General features: G+C 36.9%; 1 protein-coding gene across 15 annotated transcripts in view; it reads right to left on the bottom strand.

Annotated features, from left to right (window-relative positions):
* Positions 1-23,401, bottom strand: part of TRPM3 (transient receptor potential cation channel subfamily M member 3) — a 663,453-nt gene that overhangs the window by 189,820 nt on the left and 450,232 nt on the right. For all 15 annotated transcript variants that reach the window (XM_045580124.1, XM_045580129.1, XM_045580126.1 and 12 more), the window contains exons 4-5: positions 17,147-17,360; positions 13,239-13,363 (exon numbers count right to left, since the gene is read on the bottom strand). In XM_045580124.1, the coding sequence (XP_045436080.1) occupies positions 13,239-13,363; positions 17,147-17,360 (339 nt within the window). The remainder of the gene's footprint in view (positions 1-13,238; positions 13,364-17,146; positions 17,361-23,401) is intronic.

The following is a 23,401-nucleotide window of genomic DNA, read 5'->3' as shown; positions in this document are numbered from 1 at the left end:
AAGTGAATTTTTCTGTCAAGCCTATTCAATAATCTGAAATTCTATTATTTTAGATCAACACTGTTCTTATTCAACATCTTATTTAAGTGGAAATAAACATTGAATGTAAAATAACTGCCTCATGAGATGAATATGAATCAGTCTCAAAATGATCATAACTGTTGTATTTAAAAATATATATATATATATTATTGATTTCTTACAGAGAGGAAGGAAGAAGGATAGAGAGCTAGAAACATCAATGAGAGAGAAACATCGACCAGTTGCCTGCTGCATACCCCCTACTGGGGATGTGCCCGCAACCAATGTACATGCCCTTGACCGGAATTGAATCCGGGACCCATCAGTCTGCAGGCTGACACTCTATCCACTGAGCCAAACCGGTCTTGGCATAACTGTTATACTTTTGTTGTTGCCATTATTTTAATTTCACGGTGAATTACACTTCTTAAAAAAGAACAATTCTTAGTGTGGCCTTTCAGATTTTTTATATAAAAGGAAAGCAAAACCTATTGTGAGTTTGTTGCTTTACTTACATTATCTATATTCCTTGCAAAAATCTGACAAGTTAGAGGGTGTTGTATTTACTTTGTAGATGAAGAAACAGGTAAAGTAGATTTTTCAAGAGTTCGCTGCACATAGAACTAGAATTCACACCCAGGCCTGTCTGATTCCAAATTTATGCTCAATCTCCCTTTCCACGTTGCCTGCACACAATGAAAACAACATTGCTGAAAATCTATTGCTAAAGTACTTACATAGAAACTTTTCTCAAGACCATGAGAAGGAAGACTCAACCAGTTCACTGTCACATGGTGCCATTACGTTTTCCCTGCACTGAATCTTTGAAATGGACAGGCAGAAATATAAACCATGGTGTCACTATTTCTGTGCCTTTGTGCAGTGTGTACCTTACTTATAAAGGTGAAATGTTATTCAATATGTAATAACTCACCATGAGAAAAGGGCAGTAAGATTGAGTGGTTTGTTAAAAAGAATTACAAACTAACTTAACAAAGAGAGTCTGCAATAGTAAAGATCTCACACAAGTCATTTTTTTTTTATACCTGATGCTTATTTTGAAGTGTCACATTTCTATGTGTCTAGAAATCACAATCTATTCAATAAATAGTAAATGAATGAATAGGACAACTTGAAACAGATATGCTTTTGTTCAAAATGTGTGTGTGGGGGGGGAAGGCCTCTCTTTTCTGAATCGTTTGGGGTTTTATCTAATCTGAAGTTAAAATGTATAATTCTGAGCTTGTGAAATATCCTGCATTTCTTTTGTTTCTTTTAATGTTTGTCCTATTTGTTTATGTAGCATTAACATAACATTAATTCACTGCTTCATTTCAGTTGGTTCTTTTTGATAAAAGCCCAGAACGTTTTGAGTAGTGTTTCCAGTAATCACATGGAGTGGTATTCAATTACTTCCTCTGCATTACTGAATGAGAGTCCCCGCCCACATACAGAGACAATGGCTGGCTAACTCCATCCTGAGCTCTTCATCAGTGGAAGAGTAGGTCACTTGTGGTTGAAATTCCCATTTTGTTGTTATTCATTTTTTATCATAAAACATTCATTCTACATCAGAGTATGTTAATAAATATTAATGTTTGGTTGAATGAGGCTTAGCAGAATGACTTTTCCCTTTTCTTAAAGTACCTCTGCTTGGTGCTTTCGGACCAAAGAAAATGCTTTCATTACTGTCCTCCCTTTCCTAACAGCAGGCTCCATGTCCAAAGAGAAGACCCAAAGCAGGGGACAGTAGATTTTCTATAAGTTCAACTCTGCACAACCGTGAACTCAGACATTTGTTCTAGCTGAGACTTGAGGACATGTTTTATAATTTTTGAGAACCTAATTATAGACCATCAGGGAAAGTGACATTTTCAAATGAAGAAAGGCAGGAAGTAATTCTGGGCCAACCTCATGTACTCACTATAATCTGAGAATAAAAGGACGAAATTAAATCATCAGACTATATTCGCGGTATCTGTTTCCCTCACCACAGGGTTCTAAGGACACTGGTGCTTCTGTTTTCTGAGTGTTGACCTTTTTTTCTTGGGAAACATGGCACACCAGTTCTTTGGGAATACTAGTACATTTGAATCAGTCATGACAAGAAGGTCAGGTATACAGAATCACTAGGCATTTTAATCTCTTTATCTTGCTGCTTCCAACTTTTTTAAATCTTATATCTAGGGTAAATGAAAGGTGATCATATTTTGACAAAAATTGTGTCTGCTGAATAGGGGATATAAGTATAAAATTAAAATGTCCTAATTTATTTTCTAGTCATCGTTGGAGGAAGATATGCTGAATCCTAGAACAATTCTGAATGTTTGAGCCATAGAAATCTGTTTGAAACCCAGTTCTCAAAAAATCTGAGTCTCATATTTTTAATCTTTAAAAGGGAAAGAATAAAACCACTTACCTTAGATGAGATTATGTGTAAAATACATGGCACCATACCTGGCTCTTGCCAGGCAATCTATAAGGGTAATTTCCTTCTTAAACTCTGCTTTATTTTACCAACTATAAAGTGATTTTCTAACCGCAAACTGGTGACCAAAAGGAAACAGTGACCCAAAGAAACAAATCACAGACTTCTGTTTTACACAAGAGATTTCAATGGGGAATGTAAGCAAAGGCAAAAGACATTAGCCATCAGTTGGCAAAATATGCACAGTGCTTTTTCTTTGCCATGTCCTCCCAGGCCATTTACGAGGGTGATGCTCTAGAACTATTACTTGTTGATTAACTAAAAGAAGGAAATAATTACCCGGTTACTTCTGAGGGATGCACTTTGGTCTAACTTGCCTATAAAATCCACTTGATGTTCTTCATTACAAACATTCCAGCAGTCTATTTTTGTTTGAGTTTCAATTTGCATATCTACAAAAGATTTACTGACTTTCTTGTTATGTTTTTCAAATAGAGAAAAAGAATGCCTTTGCATTACATAAAATAAAAATGAATGTTTATCTCTGACAAAACATTGGAGGTAATAAGTCAACTTTTATTTTTAAGAGCTCATAAAAAGAGGCCTTTGTAAAAATGTGTGTATATGTGTGTGTATGTACATGCACTTCTACGCAGGCATAGTAAGAACAATTTTGATATGTTCATGACTTATAGATATATTAGCTTACTCTACTGTGTTTCACAGCCAGTGTTTCCTGAAAGAATCAAGCCCTAATGACTGACAGCACCCACTGTATGTAATGGATCACTTTCTCTCCTATGAATACAGGTTCAAGTTAGGTAACCTCTTGAGAGAACTGAGAAGAAAGTCACTGGAATAATTTTTTGTGTTTTATAGTTTAGATGAGGCATATGGGTTGAAATAGGCTGATCAGTATCTGAAAGACCTATATGTCAATTGATATTTTATCATTGGTGAATACGGTAGTATCTAGATCCAGGAGGGAAATTTGGTTAGAAATGGAATTTTGACATTTAGTAGTCTTCGGGTACTATGAGCCAGGATACTTCTATGTAATGACATTTTGCCTTTCTTTCTTGTACCTCAAGAGTAGATGAGAGACTTCTTCACTCATTACTCCATTGTACAGATTGGTAAAATTTTGGTTCCAAGGTCTGCATACCTTGACTCTAAAACAAAGAGGCAATGAAGTAGGAGCAGTTTAAGGGGCTACTAGAGGTGAAGATCTCTTGTATAAGGCATCTGTAAGGTTATTATCATTGCCAGGAAGGGACTGATCCAGAGACACCATGAAAAAATGGAACGTCCTTCATGTGCTGGTGCCAGAGGGCTGCATTTATTTTCTCCATGTGGGCTTAAATCGATTGCTTAGGAGCTGACCACTTGGGAGCTAATCTAAGACCTGCTTGAGTTTTCCTCGCTACTTTCATGAATGTTCTGGTCGCACCTAGGAGTACATAATGGGAAGTCATAGTGGGGGTTCTAATTCCAGGTCCTCTAGTTACTAATGTGTGATTCATTCATTCATTTTCTCATTAAGAATGTCTTGAGAAAATGAATGTGATAAGTACCAGTCTGCCAGCTGGAGGAGACATGCAGTATAATCTCTCAACTAGGTAGTATCTCACAATAAATATTAAAAATGCATATAGTAAAAGAAACTTTTTTGATGGCAGCTTTCTCATATATAAAGTATATGACTGTAGTTTTTAAAGGCTTTCTATCTCTAAAATTGAGTCTGAACACTCTGTTTTGAAGAGTACAGTTGTGTTTTTTTCCCCTCAAGTTAGTGTAGAACAATGACCCTCTATGTGTGTTGGCTACAAAAATAAGTGGTTTGCTCATGTCCTTGGATCTCTTGTATTTTGTGGTGCTTTCTACAATGAAAGGGAATTGATTCTTTTTTTGAGCAAAATAGAATTGAATTGAGTCATATTTTTGAGTCACCAATCATAGGTCTTATGCAACCCCAGATCTTATTACCTGCTAAGGTGTATATGAGCCTTACCCAGGCAAGTAGCAGGGTAGGGGGTGATGGTGTTCACAGAGTCATTCTTCTCCTCCCAATATCACTATGATTTTATTTATTTATTTATTTATTTTTAAATTTTTTAAAATATATTTTATTGATTTTTTACAGAGAGGAAGGGAGAGGGACAGAGAGTCAGAAACATCGACAAGAGAGAATCATCAATCAGCTGCCTCTTGCACACCCCCAACTGGGGATGTGCCTGCAACCAAGGTACATGCCCTTGACCGGAATCGAACCTGGGACCTTTCAGTCCGCAGGCCGACGCTATCCACTGAGCCAAACCGGTTTCGGCAGCATTATGATTTTAATTAAGGCAAGAAGAAAATTAGCACTTTCTGACCACAGTATGCCAGGCACTGAGTTAGACACTTTCACATGGATTAATTCATTCCATGGTTATTGTTTAGGTGAAACTATGGAGGCTCAGAGAAGTAAAGCAATCTTGGCCAAATTTGCCCCAATATCATTCTTTCCTCAAAACACCATATAAATTCCTTTACAGACCAGGAGACATTTATGGGGAAAACAGAGGATCCAGCCTGATTGTAAATTTATAAAGTATATTATGATTTTGCTGCTGGACATTTTTGCCAGTGGCTTAGCTGAGCATTACAGTCCTTTTGACAGCTGCTCATTTCCAGATGAGTCTGCTAGAACTGTATAGTATACAGAGGTCAGGGCAGGCACCAGCAGGCAGCCAAATGGGGTTTGTGCTTTGGAGAGAGAGAAAGAAAGGAGTGGTGAGGTTCTCTTAGGATCAGGCATGTGTTTCTGGGAGAGAAGAGGAGTGGGAAGCAACCTCTGTGTGAGTTAAAGAAACACAGGGACTGAGAATAAAATGAAAAATGAAAAGAAAGGCACTGTGACCTTATAATCACAGAGAGGCCTGTGCTAGTGGGGACACTGGTTTTTATATACTATTCAGCCAGCTCAGCTGTAAGTCTAGGTATAAAGCAGGGTCATATTGAAACCCAGATGCTGCCTCTCAGCTCAGCAATCCAAACAAGAAAGCAGCATACCCGGGGGTCCATCTCCAAACAGGGCCCACATACTTCATCTCTGTGACTCCCACTAAAACCCCTGGAAAGAACAATGACATCTTTCTGCAGTGCTTTGAAAGTGTGCTCAATGCGTGGGCTGTGAGTTGCACCATTCTCATGTCAGCCTTTCCCCTTGAATAGGCTCACTTCCCTTTTTCCTGTCCTGTGAAGAACCGGGTACCATTCAGACACAGGGCTTTCTGGCAGTGGGAAATGACCCTTGAGTTGGAAAGGGACTATGTGCCTTAGAAATCACCATGTATCACTGAGAAAAATTTAAAATATGTTTCAATTCTTTGAAAATCTTCCCATAGTCTAGGCTGCATTCAGTGACTCACTTCTAAGACATAGAAGAAAACAGAAGCAATGGTATGTGACTTCTAAATCTAGGCCGTTAAAGAATTCCTCTTAGCTCTCTCTTGGATCACTTACTCTGGGGGAAGCAACTGCCATGTTAATAAAGTGGCCTTTTGGAGAAGTCCACACAGTGAGCAACTCCTAATCAACAGCCATGCCAGGGAGTCCTCTTAGAAGAGGGTCCTGGAGCCCCAGATGACGCAGCTCCCACTGACAACTTCACTGTACCTTCAGAGAGACCCTAAGCCAGAACCATCTTGATAAACCACTCATAAATTTCTGGGGCCCACAGAAACTGTGAGACAATAAATGCTGTTTTTAAGCCATTAAGCCATCAAGTTTTGGGGTAATTTGTTACACAGCGATAGATAACTGATACAGTAGTGTATTATTATCTTCTTTGAGGCTTCACAATGTATCCTTTCCCTTCTATTCTGGATTTGCTATGCATCATAATTTCATGACTTCTTGTCCCCTCTGGGTTCTCTATGCTACCTGGCATTTTTTTCTCCTGTGAGCTCTGAACAGTCTTGGTTCTTATTCTCCCCGGGGGCTGCAACTGTCATCCTCCACTCTCCTCACATGTCTGACCCAGACACCATCCTTCTTCATTTAGGGGATAATTGATTAAAAAAAAAAGAAAAAAAGTTCTAGAGAGACCCTGAGGTGAAGGAGTCCAGAGCTTAAGGGGAGATTAACCGTCTGTGCCCTTGTAACTAAAGCAGAAGAAGAAAGACTGTATGCAAAGCACTGGTGGTAGGATATTGAAGTTTTAGCCTGGAGATTTATCATTTATTACTGAAATAATCACAACAATAATAAGATCAACACTTTTTTTTTTAGAGATTAATAAATATCAGCACCCATCTAAGGACTTGTATACAGATAATCTTTTAATTCTCTTAATGGTAGTAAAAGGTTGTTCGTTTCAGTATTGCTATCATTTTCCCCATTTTACTGATGGTAAAACTACCACAAAGAGGTTAGGTAACGTGAGCAATATTACACGACTAATAATATCTCTAGCTCTCTATCATAAGCATATAAACCAACTCAAGTCTCTTCTATCTTGACAAAAAACAAAACAAAAAACAAACCAAACCCTTAATTTATGGCTTCCTTCAGTTACTCATACATATCTCCTTTCTTCACAATCAAATCTGTAAGAGTATTTCTCTTTGTCATCTCTACTTCTCCTTCCTTAACCCATTAAAATGGGAGTTTGATCATCACCATTCTCTGATACAGACGGAACCAGTGATGTCAATGATGTCCATCTTAATTGGATGAACACTTCCAAATCCTTACCTTCCATAATCTTGCAATTCTATTTGGCATTACCCTTCACTCCATCCTGAAACACACATTCCCCTTGGATTCCATAACACTCCCTAGTTTTGCTCCTACCTTTAAGATCTTTTGGTTTCCTTTGTAGGCTGCTTTCTTCTGCTCAGCCATAAAATGTTGGAAGAGCATCAGGATTCAAGTGTAGGCCTTCCTTTTTCTTATTCTACATATTTGATGATCTCATCCACCAAAATGGCTCAGGTAATTGTCATCCTTATGCAATACCTTACAAATTTAAGTGTGTAGCTTTGGATCCTGCTTCATAGACTCACTGGCCTGCTGGATATTTTCACATGGATATCGCAAAAGAACTTTGGAATCAGCATGACCATATCCAAATTCAACATTGTCTTCACTGAATCTGCATTCCCCCTGTAAGTAAATTAGCTTAGAACCTGTAAGTAAATTAGCTTAGAACCTATGTGTGGTCCAGGTTCAATTAGTATTGGAAGCTCTGTGTAGCAGACTTGAGTGGGTTTCTTTGCCTGAGAACTTTTCCTCTCACATCTCCTGGATAAATCTTATCTAACCTAGTAATGAAAAAAAATCCAATAAACTCTGCATAAGGACCACTACTGTGTTAAGTTTTCTGAGCTTACAATATGAAGTCATACTTGGTTATTCCTATACTGAGTTGATATATATATATATCAGAATTATCATTCAATGGTATTATTAAACTTGATTTTTCTTGGATTGAAATATAAAATTATATCAAAAGAACATTTTCCAATTAAATATAAGAACTCTTAAAGATTATAAAATTCTGAGAATAAATCTATAATTGAGGAAACTATAAGATGTCCTTGAATGTCAAGATAATTTGATAAGCACATAAGATGATGTGTTGGAAATCTCCCCAAACACAATTTTCATCCTCAAGTTAAAATGAAATGTATTTTTTCTTGTGATTTTGCCTAGATTTTTAATTTGACATGTGTGTTGTTAATCTAGATTTGGGAAAAAAACAAATGATAATGGCTTTATAAATTGTTCAATTCTCTGAAAAAAACTCCGGGAAGATTGTTTTCTAAAAAAATACAAGTATTGCCGAGACCGGTTTGGCTCAGTGGATAGAGCATCGGCTTGCAGACTGAAAGGTCCCAGGTTCAATTCCGGTCAAGGGCATGTACCTTGGTTGCGGGCACATTCCTGGTGGGGGGTGTGCAAGAGGCAGCTGATCGATGATTCTCTCTCACTGATGTTTCTAACTCTCTATTCCTCTCTCTTCCTCTCTGTAAAAAAAAAAATCAATAAAATATATTAAAAAAATAAAATAAAATAAAAAAATACAAGTCTAAAATGAGTCATATGAAAATTAAAATACATTGGATCTTCTTTCTTGACTTTACACTGGTGACACTTTCATAATCATCTATACAGATTGAGACTATCTAGGGACAAAGTGAAGGACCACACTTGTTGAATCTATTTTAAATTCAATTTACAGGCATACGATATTTGCCAATTATCTCAACTAATAATAAGAACATAATATAATTAAATATCTCCTTATATCTTACTTGACATACTACTACCTGTGTTTCCCTGAAAATAAGACATCCTCTGAAAATAAGACCTAGCGCATGGAAAGATAAGACATCCCCTGAATATAAGACCTAGCGCAACTTAGGGAGAAAAAATTAATATAAGACACTATCTTATTTTCGGAGAAACAGAGTAGTTAAGAGGATGTGCTTCAGAGACAGTGGATCTTGGTTCTAATCCTTATTTCACCGCCTTACTATGAAAAGGGATAACACAGACGTCATAAGGATAATAATATATGCCAGCACAGAAGAGCATCATCAAATAAGAGCCCAATAAACTATAATTACCATTATTATGATTATACTCATAGAAATTTTATGAAGACAGAACAGGGTGTTTTTATAATCCATTTAGAAGTGGAACAATCAAATCTTGTGGAGTATCAATGTTTCATGTTCATAAAAAGTATTACATCAGTGGTTAATATGAAACAAACAAAAATAACCCAGTCTCTATTTTTGAGGAGTTATTAATTAAGGTGGGGAAGAAGACAGTTATGGGATAAATCAGGATATGACATTTGGGATAAAGTTAGTCAGAAAAGGTGACTTGGTGGAGGTTAGTTTGATTGAAGTGTAGAATTCTGTGGGTTGTAATAGAAGAAAGGGGCAGTAAGAATAATATGGAAAAAGCACAGAAGCCAGATTCGCCTTAATAACTAAACAATATACATTTTCAAGTCTAATCCCAGGACAAAAAAGTATTACTATCTAATATTCATAGCAATATTCTTAACCAAAGTCTGTTGTATTAATTGAGAAAAGAAATGTTTGGTTAAATAGAATAGAAGATATTTAAATTTAAAGGACCAAGGCTAGTTCTGTCCTTCATTTAGGTGAAGCATGCATTTCTCAAAGGGTTTAGAGAAAGGCCTGTTCTCAGTCTACACTTGGCCCCCATTCCCAACACAACCATCTACCTCCCATCTTGAATTGCTAAATAAGAAAATAGTTTTCTATTCATATGCAGATTAAAAAATGCCCTCTCTGTCTTCACCATAGTAATGACCAAGCTTGGAAATAAGATTAGCGATAATGTTGTGGGATAAAGTTGTAAACTAGTTAAGATCTACCATAGTATTTTCCTCATAATGTTTATTTTCCTTGTAGCCTGAATTTCACCAGGCCCAGTTCAGCTTCATCAGTATTAATTGAGCACCTACACTTGAGGCTCTAATTGGAGCTCTGAGAGTCCAAAAATACATGCCTGTATCTTTAAAGTCTAACTTAATGTCTAGCTAAGAGCTAAGACTTGAAGGGAAGTAATGTAAATGCTTTAGGATATCTTGAAACAGATTCGGGGCAATTTAATCTTTTTTCTTTATGTTTAGAACTGTTTTTGCCTTTATAGTAGCATTCCAAAGGGATATTCATATTCTGAGATGAATAGCAACTAGCAACTGCTGTGTCAGCTGCTTCTATAAATAGCATAACTCTAGTAATACTTGAATGCCCAGTTTCTAAAAGTGCTCATTTGAGAGCCAGCTCCACAGAAATAAAATAATCTATATTTTCTATCAGTTGGGCAATAGACCCACAGCAGTAAAGATCGAGCATAAGAAATGGAGCCTTTCTTTTTTTCTTATATTTTTATTTATTTCAAGTAAATTTCCTAGATTTCCCTTGACACTTATTTTGTGCCACTTCAATTTTATTCTGAAATACAGAGATGGACTTGACAAAAAAATACCACTATTTTATGTTTTCAAATAATTGCATTTTGATAGAATTCTGAAGTGGCAAAGATTTTTAACAACACTGTAGTGTTTTCCCCCTGCTCCATGAGGCTTATTTTTTTTTAATGTTTATTACATGCAAGTTTAATTATATAAAATAGAAGAAAAAGGGCAGAGGCACTAAATTAAAATAGCTATGAAAATTGTTATAACTACTTAAGCTTAGCAGAACACATTTCTATTTTGATGACTTTTTAGGGAGATTTTTTTTTTTTACCATGATCAACATTTTACTTATATATTACTTTTTATGGCAACCTACCATTACATTCTTTTTGAATGATCATAGTAGAATAGCAAACACATATTAAAAATTCCCTCAAACTATGTCATGATATATACCAAACAATTTTATTACAATAATTTACAGCTTGAGAAATAAGAGCCTGGGAAATTCTAAGTATATTCCAATTCCCCAGTTTTTGTGAAAAACTGTACTAGCGTGGTTGAAATTCAGTGGATCTTGGTAAAAGATGTACTGAAGAACTAAAATACAACTGTTTTTCCTGTGTTTTCTACAACCTGCCAATTTCATTTCCTTTTCTCTGTGCTCTCTCTGTGGGTTCACTTGGATGTTGGTGAGCTATGGCTTGCCTTTATTAGACTCCTGTGAGCAGTGACAATGAATGTGCACAATTTACTGTATACACAAGTGGCTTTTTCTGCCCTCTAGGCTAGTATCAAGACCATTTCTCATTGGGAAGTCAGACAATATAATTAAATCCTACTGACACAGGCATTGGTAAATTCCTATTGGCATACAAGTGGAAAGAAATATGGGAAAAAAAGAAAAGAATAAAAATAGCATAAGGGGAGGTAAAATCAGAGAAAAATGCAGGAATGGGAGGAAAGATTAATCAGAAGTAATTTAACTCATCAAAACAAATAAATGCAATATAAGCATTGTCTTTCTGCAATCATAGGAGATTTATAAGATGAACAAAGAGAATATTATAAAAAGGCCAGCATTCTCTATAAATGTTTAGGCAATGGAGATAATTATTTCGCTACTTTCTCTTGAATAAAGAAAAATTCAGCTTCTATTTATTTCTAGATCATTTGAATGAGAAAGTTCCAGAATACCTCTCCTACCTAACATCATAAACTTAGGTTTATGATAGAGATGCTGAAGCTGTGAATATTTAAAGATGACTTCTGAGTTATCACAACATTTTAAATAATTAACTCATTTGTTAATAAAATACATTAATAAATGCTTTTGGTATTACAACATTGTAACATATTCTAGTTCTTTAGGAAGTATATTTGCTCTAGGTCACAATTAGCCTACACTTAAGAGCCAACATGGAATCTAATCCAGGTATACTCCATCGAAGACCAGTCCCAGACACTCTGAAAAAAAATTATTGACATTACTTTTATAGTCATTTCTGACTACAAAAAACGCTGGGAATTGCTGCTTGAGATATGTAATTTGTGTGTGATATAAAACAGGCAGTAAATTTCAGCTACAGGGATACTCCACTGATAAAACTAATATCTCATTTCTTACTCTACATATTCTGGATAAATTAGCATGTCTTCATGTAAATTGGTAACACTGATATGGACACTACTTATAGCTTAAAATAAAAACCTTAATGAAGTCAAAGAGTATTTGTTTGCTGTTTGTGTTTCATGGTATTTTATTCTTTTCTTTCAAGTATTTTGTTTGAATTTGAAAAAATTGCATATATTGTACTGCATTGAAGTAAGATGGTTTCAGTGCATTGCAATGCAACAGAAAAAGCAGTTTAAGACCAGTTAATTCTCAACTTCTTTGAGTTTTTTCTCTCTTGATTTTTTGTCAGACCTCATGAATAAGATGATGACTCAGATAAATATAAGCCCAAATTCTCTCTGATGAATTATTGACTGATTGGTCAGTGTGTGGCTCTGGACATCAGAATAGAAAAAAGAAGTTGGCATCTTGCTGAATTTGGCCAAGGCTTCTAAATATTTCCATAATGGGACATAAAGAACCCAATGATGCCCACTCCTCACCCAAGCTCTCAGTAAAAGAAAGACCAACCATGGAAGCCAGCTCTCTGCAAATAATCTCCCTTTGCAGTGTTCCAGATCTAGGTGAAAGGCACTCAAATAATAAAGAAGCTGGGGTGAGGAGAGACCTCTTTGTGTGTGAGTCAATGGGTCCATGTTGTTAATTAATCTTAATCTAACCTTGCCAACAGCACTTGCAAGATGTGATGGGTGAGGAGAGACCACTGCTTGATTCAAACCAAGAAGGCAGTTGATAGGTCTTACTTAGGAAATCTCTTAGTAAAAAGAGTTGACACTGGAGTTTTCATAGATAGATGTTGGAAAGTGAATAGTCTTTCAATAAATGATTCCTAACATAAGTTTCACTTTGGGAGGTAGGGACTAAGAGAGTAATATAATGTGTATATTTTGAATTGCAATTTTATTTAACTTAAATATATATATATATATATATTATTGATTTTTTTACAGAGAAGAAGAGAGAGTGATAGAGAGTCAGAAACATCAATGAGAGAGAGTCATCGATCAGCTGCCTCTTGCACACCCCCTACTGGGGAAGGGCCCTCAACCAAGGTACATGCCCTTGACTGGAATCGAATCCTGGACTTTTCAGTCTGTAGGACGACGCTCTATCCACTGAGCCAAACTGGTTTTGGCTTATTTAACTTTTTGATATCACCCCTATGAGAAGTTACATATACAGGGGAAACTCCCAGGACTTACATCTCTTCCAACCAGATCCTCCTGGTTTTCCACGATTCCCCAGGGGGCAATGCCGATGGTACATATCTTCCCTCGAGACTTAGATGCATGGTCCTTCAAGGCATCGCCAACATGACGAATCACACCTAAGAGGAAAAAGAGAAGTATGACTCTTGCCTTTTAAAGCAATTACTTTCCATTGTTCTAAAATAAACTGTGAGAACGATTTCTCCCAAGATTAAATGTACTGAATACACAATTTTGACACATTTCTGTACAAACTGCATCGTTTATGTGAATATAAACTTGTGCCTCTAAGGCCAGATACATTTATTTGCCAAGACTTGTAACATGAACTCCAGCAATGCATTTCTTATCCCATCTTATATGAAAAAAATGCATCTAACTTCTATAAAAACATAAATATAATTGTGTATAATGATGTATTAAGTATGACTAAGAACCAATTCTATGACTGTATTCTATAAAAAGCACAATATGTAACATTATATTAAATTTATACCACAGTTTGTAAGAGTTAGGGTCAAATAGAATAGTGTCAGCTCAGATTTTGTCAACCTTGATTTCATCTTTCAATTTGTGGACACATCTTTCAATAATGTGCAGACCTTATTTGGAAAGAAAATGTTGGCATATTCCATGGAAAGTTCATGTTAAAAATACATATCCATTGGTTATGTTTATATGCATGCATGCAAGTCCTTTGGTTGATCTCTTACAGCCCCCTGCCCCCAACCTCCCTTGCCTTCCCACTATAGTTTGTTCAAAGTTTCTTTATCTCTATAACTATAGGAGATGAAGGCATATGCGGGGAAGTGGAGGCTGAGCGGAGGTCAAAAGGAAAAAATAGGAGACATATGTACTACTATTTGTAATCCTTCAAACAATAAAAAAATTCCAAAAAAATAAAAATATATAAATATACCTTTTTATCTTTATCATTCTAATAGTTTTACTCTCCTATTATAATGGCTTTCCCCATCACTGTAGCTAAAAGTGAGAAATTCAGCCCTAGCCAGTTTGGCTCAGTGGATAGTGTCAGTCTGTGGACTCAAGGGTCTAGGTTCGATTCTGGTCAAGGGCATGTACCTAGGTTGTGGGCACATTCCCAGTAAGGGGTGTGCAGGAGGCAGCTGATCAGTGTTTCTCTCTCATCGATGTTTTTAACTCTCTATCTCTCTCTCTTCCTCTCTTTAAAAAAAAATCAATAAAATATATTTTAAAAAGTGAGAATTTAAGTTTATAAAATGGTTGGAGACCTATAATTTATCTTTTTATAAACAATCTAAAAAAGATTCAATTAAAAATCTTTTTGCCTCCCTCTTCAATGGTAATTTTCATATAACATATGAAATATATTCTCTAAGAGAAGATGTTTCCACTTACAAAATTTCCACCCATTGCTCAAAGAAAACTTCACACCTAGTTCCATCTCCTCCTATATGAAAGTTGAGTTCGATTTTATTTTGTCTAAGTCTAAACAGGATATGGTTTGCATATCTTGAATAGCTCAATATGTCCCCCCCCATATTCTGTCATGAATCATAATTGCACATGAAGATGGTCCCTCTAAGTGTAAAACTCCTTGGGGGGGGGGGGGAGGTCAGTAAAGCACAGAGTAAAGGCTCACAAACCATACAATGAACTAAGCACACAAAACACACCAGGTGCCAAAACCAATTTTGCTCAGTGGATAGAGGTTGCTCTGTGGACTGAAAGGTCCCAGGTTTGATTCCAGTCAAGGGCATGTACGGTACATTGGTTGTGGGTACATCCCCGGTAGGGGTGCAGGGGGCAGCTGGTTGATGTTTCTCTCTCATTGATGTTTCTAGCTCTCTATCCTTCTCCCTTCCTCTCTGTAAAAAATCAATTAAAAAATATATACATACACACACACACACACACACACACACATACACACACATGCACGCACCATACATGTGTAAACAACTCGATTCTGAGATATTTGTAAGAGGAAACAGAAAGATCCTCATTTAAAAAATCAAATAACAAAATAGTGTAAATAACCACTAATCTACATTGAGCTATTCTGGAAGTATTGGGAAGAATATCAATTTTACTTATTAGCTTATCTATGGATCTCATAAGTGAGAGCACTGGTTTAAAATATAAGAAACAAAGCTGTGAATATTCATATTAAAAATTCCCCCAATTTATATGCAAAATTCCTTTCAGGGTAGTCCTGGACAAGAAGTTAATGCCCTTCCATCTGCCATAATGCCACCATTATCTCTTATGCAATCTGAGTGTGTCACCATTAGAACCTCGCAATGAGTACTGCATGGCACATCAAGCCTGGAATGAGGCAGAAAGGAACTCTTCGGCTTTTGTATTTATGTTGTAAATTCTTCTCTTGTTATTTGATGTGCTTTATAAAAGAAGAAAAACAAGTATTCAGAAACAAAAGATTGGTATGAATTTTTTTAAAACCTTTAGCAATTTTGAGTTGGTCTCTGTATGAGGTACAAGTTATGTCAGGAGAGCAAACCAGTGAATAATCCCAGGCGAATGGTGCCTACTAAGCTGTGAGTGAAAGATGGAGCCCTAAAGCCTAGCAATTGAAAGAAAATTGCCCTGTAGATGTTTGATCACTACACAATAAACAGTGAAGAGCTGACTGAGCAGGCCAACCTAAGATCATGTCAGTTATAGACTAAGCCAGGATTTCACAATAACAATGAAGAGCTTGGGCAATCCTCAGAGTTCACTGCTGAAATGTGCACATGGAGTTCCATGCTGAATGCTCTCAAATTCTAGGTATTGAGGAGAATTCTGAGTGCAGGTCTCACTCAAACATCATCTAAACTATAAACTAAAGAATAAACAACATTGAGATCATATTTTATTTAAAACTTGTTGGTCCAGGGTAATGTTAGAATATTCCACTACCTCCAAGTTTGCCTACATCTGCAGACTTTGAGTCTCATAACAAGTTTGAATTAACTCACTGTGGCATTACTTGTGTACTTTCAATTGGCACTTCAGATCAGGCTGGGGAAATATGTCAAAACAATTTACAGGCATCTATTCCACTCTCTGTTGCACATTAATTCTGCAGATTAGCACTTAAGTGTAAGTGGATTTGTAGGAATTGGTCTGACAACCTGCCTGTATCACAATGTAGAAATGTCTTTGCAGGTTGAAAAAAAACTATTTGGAATTCAGAGTGAAGTGTATCTTCTACTGATGTAGAGATTATTTAATAAAATTGAAATAGCAAGCAAATAATATTCTTGACTTTGCTATAATAATTTATGTTCCAGATGGAAAAGGCATTTTACAAAAATTAAAGCTATTTCCATCAAACTTAAAATCAATTTTAAAACAGAAGCAGAGCTTCTAATTTAGAGCAAAAGTTATTCCTTAAAGAATTATTGGGTACAGCAAAGGCATATAATATTGTAATAAATATGTATGTGTCAGGGGATATTGGACTTACTGGGGGATAACTTCATTAGTTATATAAATGTCTCATCACTATGCTGATCACCCGAGACTAATATGATATCAAATGTTAGCTGTATTTGAAAAATAACAAAAAAATTTTTTAAAAAGAATTATTGGGTGCTTACTTGGCAACTTGAGATATTGAAAATATCCTATGATATTACATTAGTCATATTTAAAAATTCTGTATAGTCAAATATTAAATATCACAACCTGTTTCTTTTGCGTAAGTAATTCTACTTGATTGAGAAATAATGGCAGAGTTATTATTTAGGTAAAGGAGAGAGAGAGAATGATGACAGAAGAGATAACTAGTGAGTAGAGACACATGGGTAGGAGAAGTTGGGGGGATATAAATATATTTAACTTTAGGAGAAAATTATCTTAGTCACAGTCCTCTCGTGGCTTACGTTGCCTTTCTCTGCCCCACTCCCAGTTACCTGTGTTAACCCCTCCAGTGAATATCCACGCTCCGGTCGTCATGGCTGCTTTGATAAGGCCTTTCCCAAAGACTTGCTTGAGTTTTGGCTGGAGTTCAAAGTTCTGCAGGCCTCCATGGACAGAGATGAGAAGCTTGGGAAGCTCCAGCTGCCATTCCTTGGTCATCAGGTGTAAGAGGAGATCAGGCTTTGTATCGAAAGATACTCGCACATACTGGAAGAAGAACAGCCATGGATTAGACAGGGCAGGGCTGAGTGGGGCTTATTTTTAGTGACTGCAGTGACGAATGAGATGTGTACTTACTTGAGAAAATGTCTCATATGAACCCAGATTTTTAAAAAGGGGTAAATCATCTTTACCAAATGAGCCTCATTAGACAAAGGGAGACACTATTTTTAAAGGTTTTATTGGAATTGTGAATAACTACAAACTTTCAAATTATTTTTCTTAAATGAAGCACAGGCACAATTTTTCCTGGAATATGCTCTTTCCTAAAAGGAAATAATGTTTATATTTTACTGGCATTAACATTTGTGCAACAATTCAAATGTTTCTAATATTTTCAATATAACTGATTCCTTTATGCCAGCTGGACCTGGATGTAATGTTTCTGTGACCCTATTATTTTAAGAGGTTTGAAAAAGTTCTATCGTTCTACATAGTGTAATGAGAATCTATTATACACTAATAAAAGAGAAAAATGCTAATTGACCATACCTTCGCTATGCCCACAGCCAATCAGAGTATGCAAATTAACCCAACAAATATGGAGGCTAATTTGCATATCCATGTGCAGAGCAGTGTGAAACCTACTATGAGGGGAAGGAGGTGGCGGAGGGAGCTACTGGAGTGGTGCCTCAGACAGAAGCAAGGACTTGCCGGCTCTGGGAGGCCTGGGAGGGGGATATGCCGGCTCCTGGGTGGCCCGGTAGAGGGGACTTGCTGGCTCCTGGTGGCTGGCTGGGAGTGAAGCCAGGGGCCTATTGCACAAATAGTGTGCAATGGGCCTCTAGTTTTAAAATAAGGTAACAGCTGATTATATTTATTTAAATCTGTAGTAACTGCATACCAAAAGTTTTTTTTTATCTTTCAAAGAAGACAAGTGACAAAAGGCATGCAAATTTCTCTTGCAGCATAGTTGGGGGGGAAAAATCAAAATGTATAGCATCTATATTGCCAGATACACCCAGAAACAAAGTTGTGACAAGTAACTTATAAATGAAATGCCATAAATACATATAATAATAAATCTATCTATCTACCTCTCTCTGTCTCTCTCTCTCTGTCTCTCTCTCTCTCTCTCTCTGTCTCTCTCTCTCTCTCTCTCTCTCTCTCTCTCTATATATATATATATATATATATATATATATATATATATATATATACAATTAAACTGAGTAACTAAATATAGTTATTTATATCACCATATACATAGCTACTTTTAGGCCTCAGTTTAATTGTATAAAGCCTTCCATTTCCATCTGGAAACAATGAAAATACTGGGAAAATATATTTGAAAGCCTGTTGTAATGCAGTGCTGAGTTGTCATGAAAAGAGGGAATATCCTGATTCCTAAACAGAGTGGAAGCTGGATCTCAGGAGATAAGGGAGCACCAAAGCAGACTTTAACCCTGTCAGTTCCTCCTAAACCCTGGAAGACCTTGGGTATCTGCTCTAATGGGTTTATGCAGTGTGGGTGAGTCTTACTAGGGATCCCCTATAAACCTGGGATACTTCGGAGGCCTCCACCCTCAAGATTAAGGAAGAAAAAAATAAGTCTGATGTACAGAAGAGATCAGGAAGTTTGCCTATTTACCTTTTCCCCTAAATAGAAAACAAAATTCCCCTCTGATTAATTATAGACAAAAATAGATCCTCACGAAGATTTTGGCCCATATCTACACTATTACCATGGTTTCAGAAACTCAAACACAGTAATGTATAATGGTTTTGTTGGGGTAATGGCTCCAGCTAGCTAGCAGAAACAAATGTAAATTCTCTGTGTAGGAATGTTCCATCAATCAAGATCTCAAATAATTTCCATGGGAAAATAATAATTTCATAGTAAAATAATTACACAAGGGAATAAAGCAGCATGAATGGGAACAAAAGGAAACAACAGACAGTAGAATAAGATCCTCAAAGATATTGAAATGATCAGACACAGAGTATGAAATAGCTATACCAGTATGTTAAAAAAAAACATATATGGGAAAACTGAATATGTGAGCAAAGAACAAGAGATTATAAGGAATGACCACATTCATTTGAAAAATAATAAAAAATAGAAGATTTCTAAAATTAAAATATAACAATTTAAATGAAAAATAAAGCGATAAATTAAACTACCAAACAGACATGCTAATGATATATCCAGAGAAATAAACCAGATGCCACCTAGAAACTAAAGAATTGAAAACAGAAGAAAAATGGAGCCCCTTGGAAACAATACCAGAATTCTTGATAGTGACAAAAGAGATTATGGTGAATAAGCAACACTTGAAAATAACGTGGCTGGGAATTTATCAGAATTGCAGACTTCTTTCCCCAAATCCTTTTTGAACATATTATTTTCCAACTCAAATTGTTATACCATACATAAACTCCCATTCTGCCTGTCCTGGACTTCCACAATTAGGCCTTGCCCTACTTATTCAGAGTCATTTCCCTACTTCTCTCTGTATTGGCTAATGTTGTTTCTTAAATCCTAGAAAATCTAGTCCCTCCGCTTTCATCTATTTAAATGATTCTAGTCTTTCGAAGACTTTCACTGACTTTTCCTGAGAATGCAAACTCATGTCAATGCTATTATCACTCTCAATCAAACCAGGTCTGATATTTTATTTCTGGTTGCTGTTTGCATGTGTCAGTTTTATCTCACTGCAAGATATTTCAGGAAAGGGGGCCATGTTTGACCTGACCATAATTTTTTCAGTACTGGCTATGTAGTAGTTACAACTTTAGAAATAAAAAGGATCTTGGGTTAGCAGTCATGGGAACTAGAAATCATCAGTTCAATTCTCCTGCTTTACAGATGAGGACAGTGAAACCTAGGGAAAATAAATAACAGGGACCTCAGAGCTAGTTATCTAATAACTAGAGGCCCGATGCATGAAATTTGTGCAAGAGTAGGCCTTCCTTATCCTAGCTACCAGCACCAGCTTCCCTCTGGCACCCTGGACCCAGGCTTCTCTTGCAGGCCCAGGAGGACATCCAGTCTAATTAGCATATTATGCTTTTATTATTATAAATTAACCATTCACTAATCCATTCTGAAAGTTATTGCCACACTGGGAACTCTAGGTTGAACCCAGACTAACATGTATGACTCACCAGGAGGAAAATAGGTTGGGGATGGGGGTTGAGGTTTGGCATTTCTAACCAGCTCCCCAGGGACCACGTTGGTAGCAAAGATTCAACTCTTTCTCAGACCAAAGATTCTAAGTGGTGTGTCTTGTGTCTGTCATTGGACCAAAGTAAAGAAAGGATACTCAATATTTTATATGAAATCAGAAAAATAGAGGAAATATTGGAAGAACTACTCAGGACAAGTCATATTAAATAGGAACATTAAGCATATCTCTAACTACTTAGTTCTTTGTTACCAGGAATAATTCTTATACAAAGGAACACACGATTGACTCCATTCCACTGCTGAAAAATAGCAAATACTGGGTGTCCTTGGTCCTTTGGTTTTATTTGTGGTTTATGGTGCCCTTCCCTTTGAGAATGAGAGTCAACATAAGAAAGAAAGAAGTATTTAAATAAAGCAATTTGTTACTTTTGGTTATATTATTGTTTAGCAACTCCATGAAATGGTTTTGGGTGATAAGAAAAAAAAAAAAATTCAGAGGTGTTCTAAGTTAAAGAGCAGGCTGGAGAGTGAAAGAGATGAAACTGCTGACCAGCTCACAAAGGACTTCTCACATTCCTGTCTTAACCCCTTGGAATTTTGGGTTAATTTCCAGGTGGGTATTTTCTCCCATTTCTTTTAGCCAGGCACCATCTAACTCCGGGAGCCTTTGCTCATCTACAGGTGATCTTTCCAGACTGCTGCCAACAGCCAATCTATAGGAATGGGCATTTCTTTAGGGGGACTCTGCTACCCCAGAGCTGGCCCTGCTTCATGGTCCCTCACACCTTTGCCCATAGCGCATGTGAATTCTGTCCGACTGCCTCTTTCTTTCCCCTTCCCCATACTGGAGGTGGGACAGTGGACATACCGTCTTTTCTACTTGGCCATTCCCCTGGTAATTTAGACGCCATGCCCTAAGACCAGTCATTGGTCTTAGCTTTTTTTATTCAATAAAACCTCACTTAGAAAAAATTTCAGTCATGGAAGTTAAAGATTTTTTAGTTTAAAATGAGCATAAGAAAATAATAAAACTATGGGATAAAATGTTTTTGTTTTTCTTTTTTTTTGGTAATATCTGAAGGTTTAAATTATATTCATATACCCATAAAATCAGGTTATTCAGTAAGCTCTCCAGGTGCCTGTCATACAACAGCCCACTCTTGTGCCAAATCAGCAGCTTCAATATCATAAATGATTGTTCCCGGAGCAATTCATCAATTTCTGCTAAATGGTCAATCTGGTTTGAAATGAGGAGCTATTTTGGTTGTCAAAATAAGCAGTTTGTCCACTTATGTGCTCATTAATTGCTAAGGTTTCACCTTACAAATAAGAAATCCTCCTCATGTCCTAGCCAGTTTGACATGAAGGTCCCATGTTTAATTTCAGCCAAGGGCACATACCTGGGTTGCAGGCTAGATCCCGAGTGTGGGGAGTGCAGGAGGCAGCTGATCAATGATTCTCTCTCATCACTGATGTGTCTATCGCTCTCTCCCTTCCTCTCCAAAATCAATAATAATATATTTTTTAAAAAGAAATCCTCCTCATGTGTATATTGAATTTTGTCACCCAGGCAGGACTTTGATGTGGTGACAATGTGCTTCCATTTCTTGATTTCCATTTATGTGCAGCATCACACTCTAGCATCAGATAGTGGCCCTGTAAGCCACCTGGCCAATTTGAGCACCCTTTCTTGTAAATAGGAATGATCCTGATCATCTCACAGGACATGGTAAAGATTAAACTGTGCAAAATCCCTGTTATGGCAGAAAACCTGCTACATGCAAACTGGGTGATGGTTATATAAAGACTTCTGCATACTAAAGAATTCAAATGACTTGCCTTTAGCTTTTACGAGTAAACTAGTATGCCGTTCACAGTAGTGCTTTGTATCTCAACTATTTAAGCTATCTGGAGTGATGGATGCAAGTGTTTATACAAAACCTAGAGGCCTGGTGCATGACATTCATGCTCTGGAGGTTGGGAAGGTGGTCCCTCAGACTGACCTATGTGCTTTAGCAGTCCAGGAGCCCTCAGGGGATCCCACTAATGGCTTAGGTTCACTGTCAGCCCAGCCTGTGGCTGAGCAGCACCTCCCCTGTGGGAGTACACTGACCACCAAGGGCAGCTCCTGTGTTGACCACTGCCCCCTGGTGGTCAGTGAACCATCATGCAACCAGTTGTTCCACTGTTAAGTCGATTTGCATATTATCCTTTTATTATATAGGATATCTGTAAAGAGGAAGAATGCTATAGCTCTGGGCTACCTAACCCATCCTTTAACACATGTTCTTATAGTTCCCCAATTTTTAATTTCTAGAGACAAATGGAGTTCAAATAAGTTACCCATGTCTGAGGTTATCTCCCTTTTTCCCTTCCATTATTAGGTCCCTGACTGACAGAAAGCCTTGCAATGAGCTGATGACAATTAGCACTGCATTTCAAGAATGCTCTGCATAAAACAGAGGTTTGCTCTAGTTGAAACTGTACTGTTTGCTCTATTCTTAGGTGCTTTGGAGGCCAACGCGTTTGGCATAATTTTCACAATGGTACATATTTTGAGTTCCAAACCACAAACTTAGAAATGAAGAGTTCAAAGTTGAGGCTATAAAAGAAAATAGAGATTTTTCTTTTGTGAAATGGCATCGATAACTAAATTCTTGAACGGTTGTGCTGCCTGGTGCTAAAGGTCTTTTAGTTTAGCAAGTGACTTCACCACAGTTTTATTTCTAAAGTCACTCCTATTGCTTCATTGTTAGAAATGTTCCCATTCACTCACCAAAGCAGAATTCAACTCTATTATGTCTCACTCTGCACTAAACTTGGAGATCACAGAGGGGTCACAGACCAGACAGTAAGTATCCTTTCCCCTTTATGGCACCCAGGGTGGCCGAAGGCTGCA

This window comes from Pipistrellus kuhlii, unplaced genomic scaffold, assembly GCF_014108245.1.
Source record: "Pipistrellus kuhlii isolate mPipKuh1 unplaced genomic scaffold, mPipKuh1.p scaffold_m20_p_12, whole genome shotgun sequence".
Classification (NCBI taxonomy): Eukaryota; Metazoa; Chordata; class Mammalia; order Chiroptera; family Vespertilionidae; genus Pipistrellus; species Pipistrellus kuhlii.
This window is presented reverse-complemented; position numbering and strand designations above follow the sequence as displayed.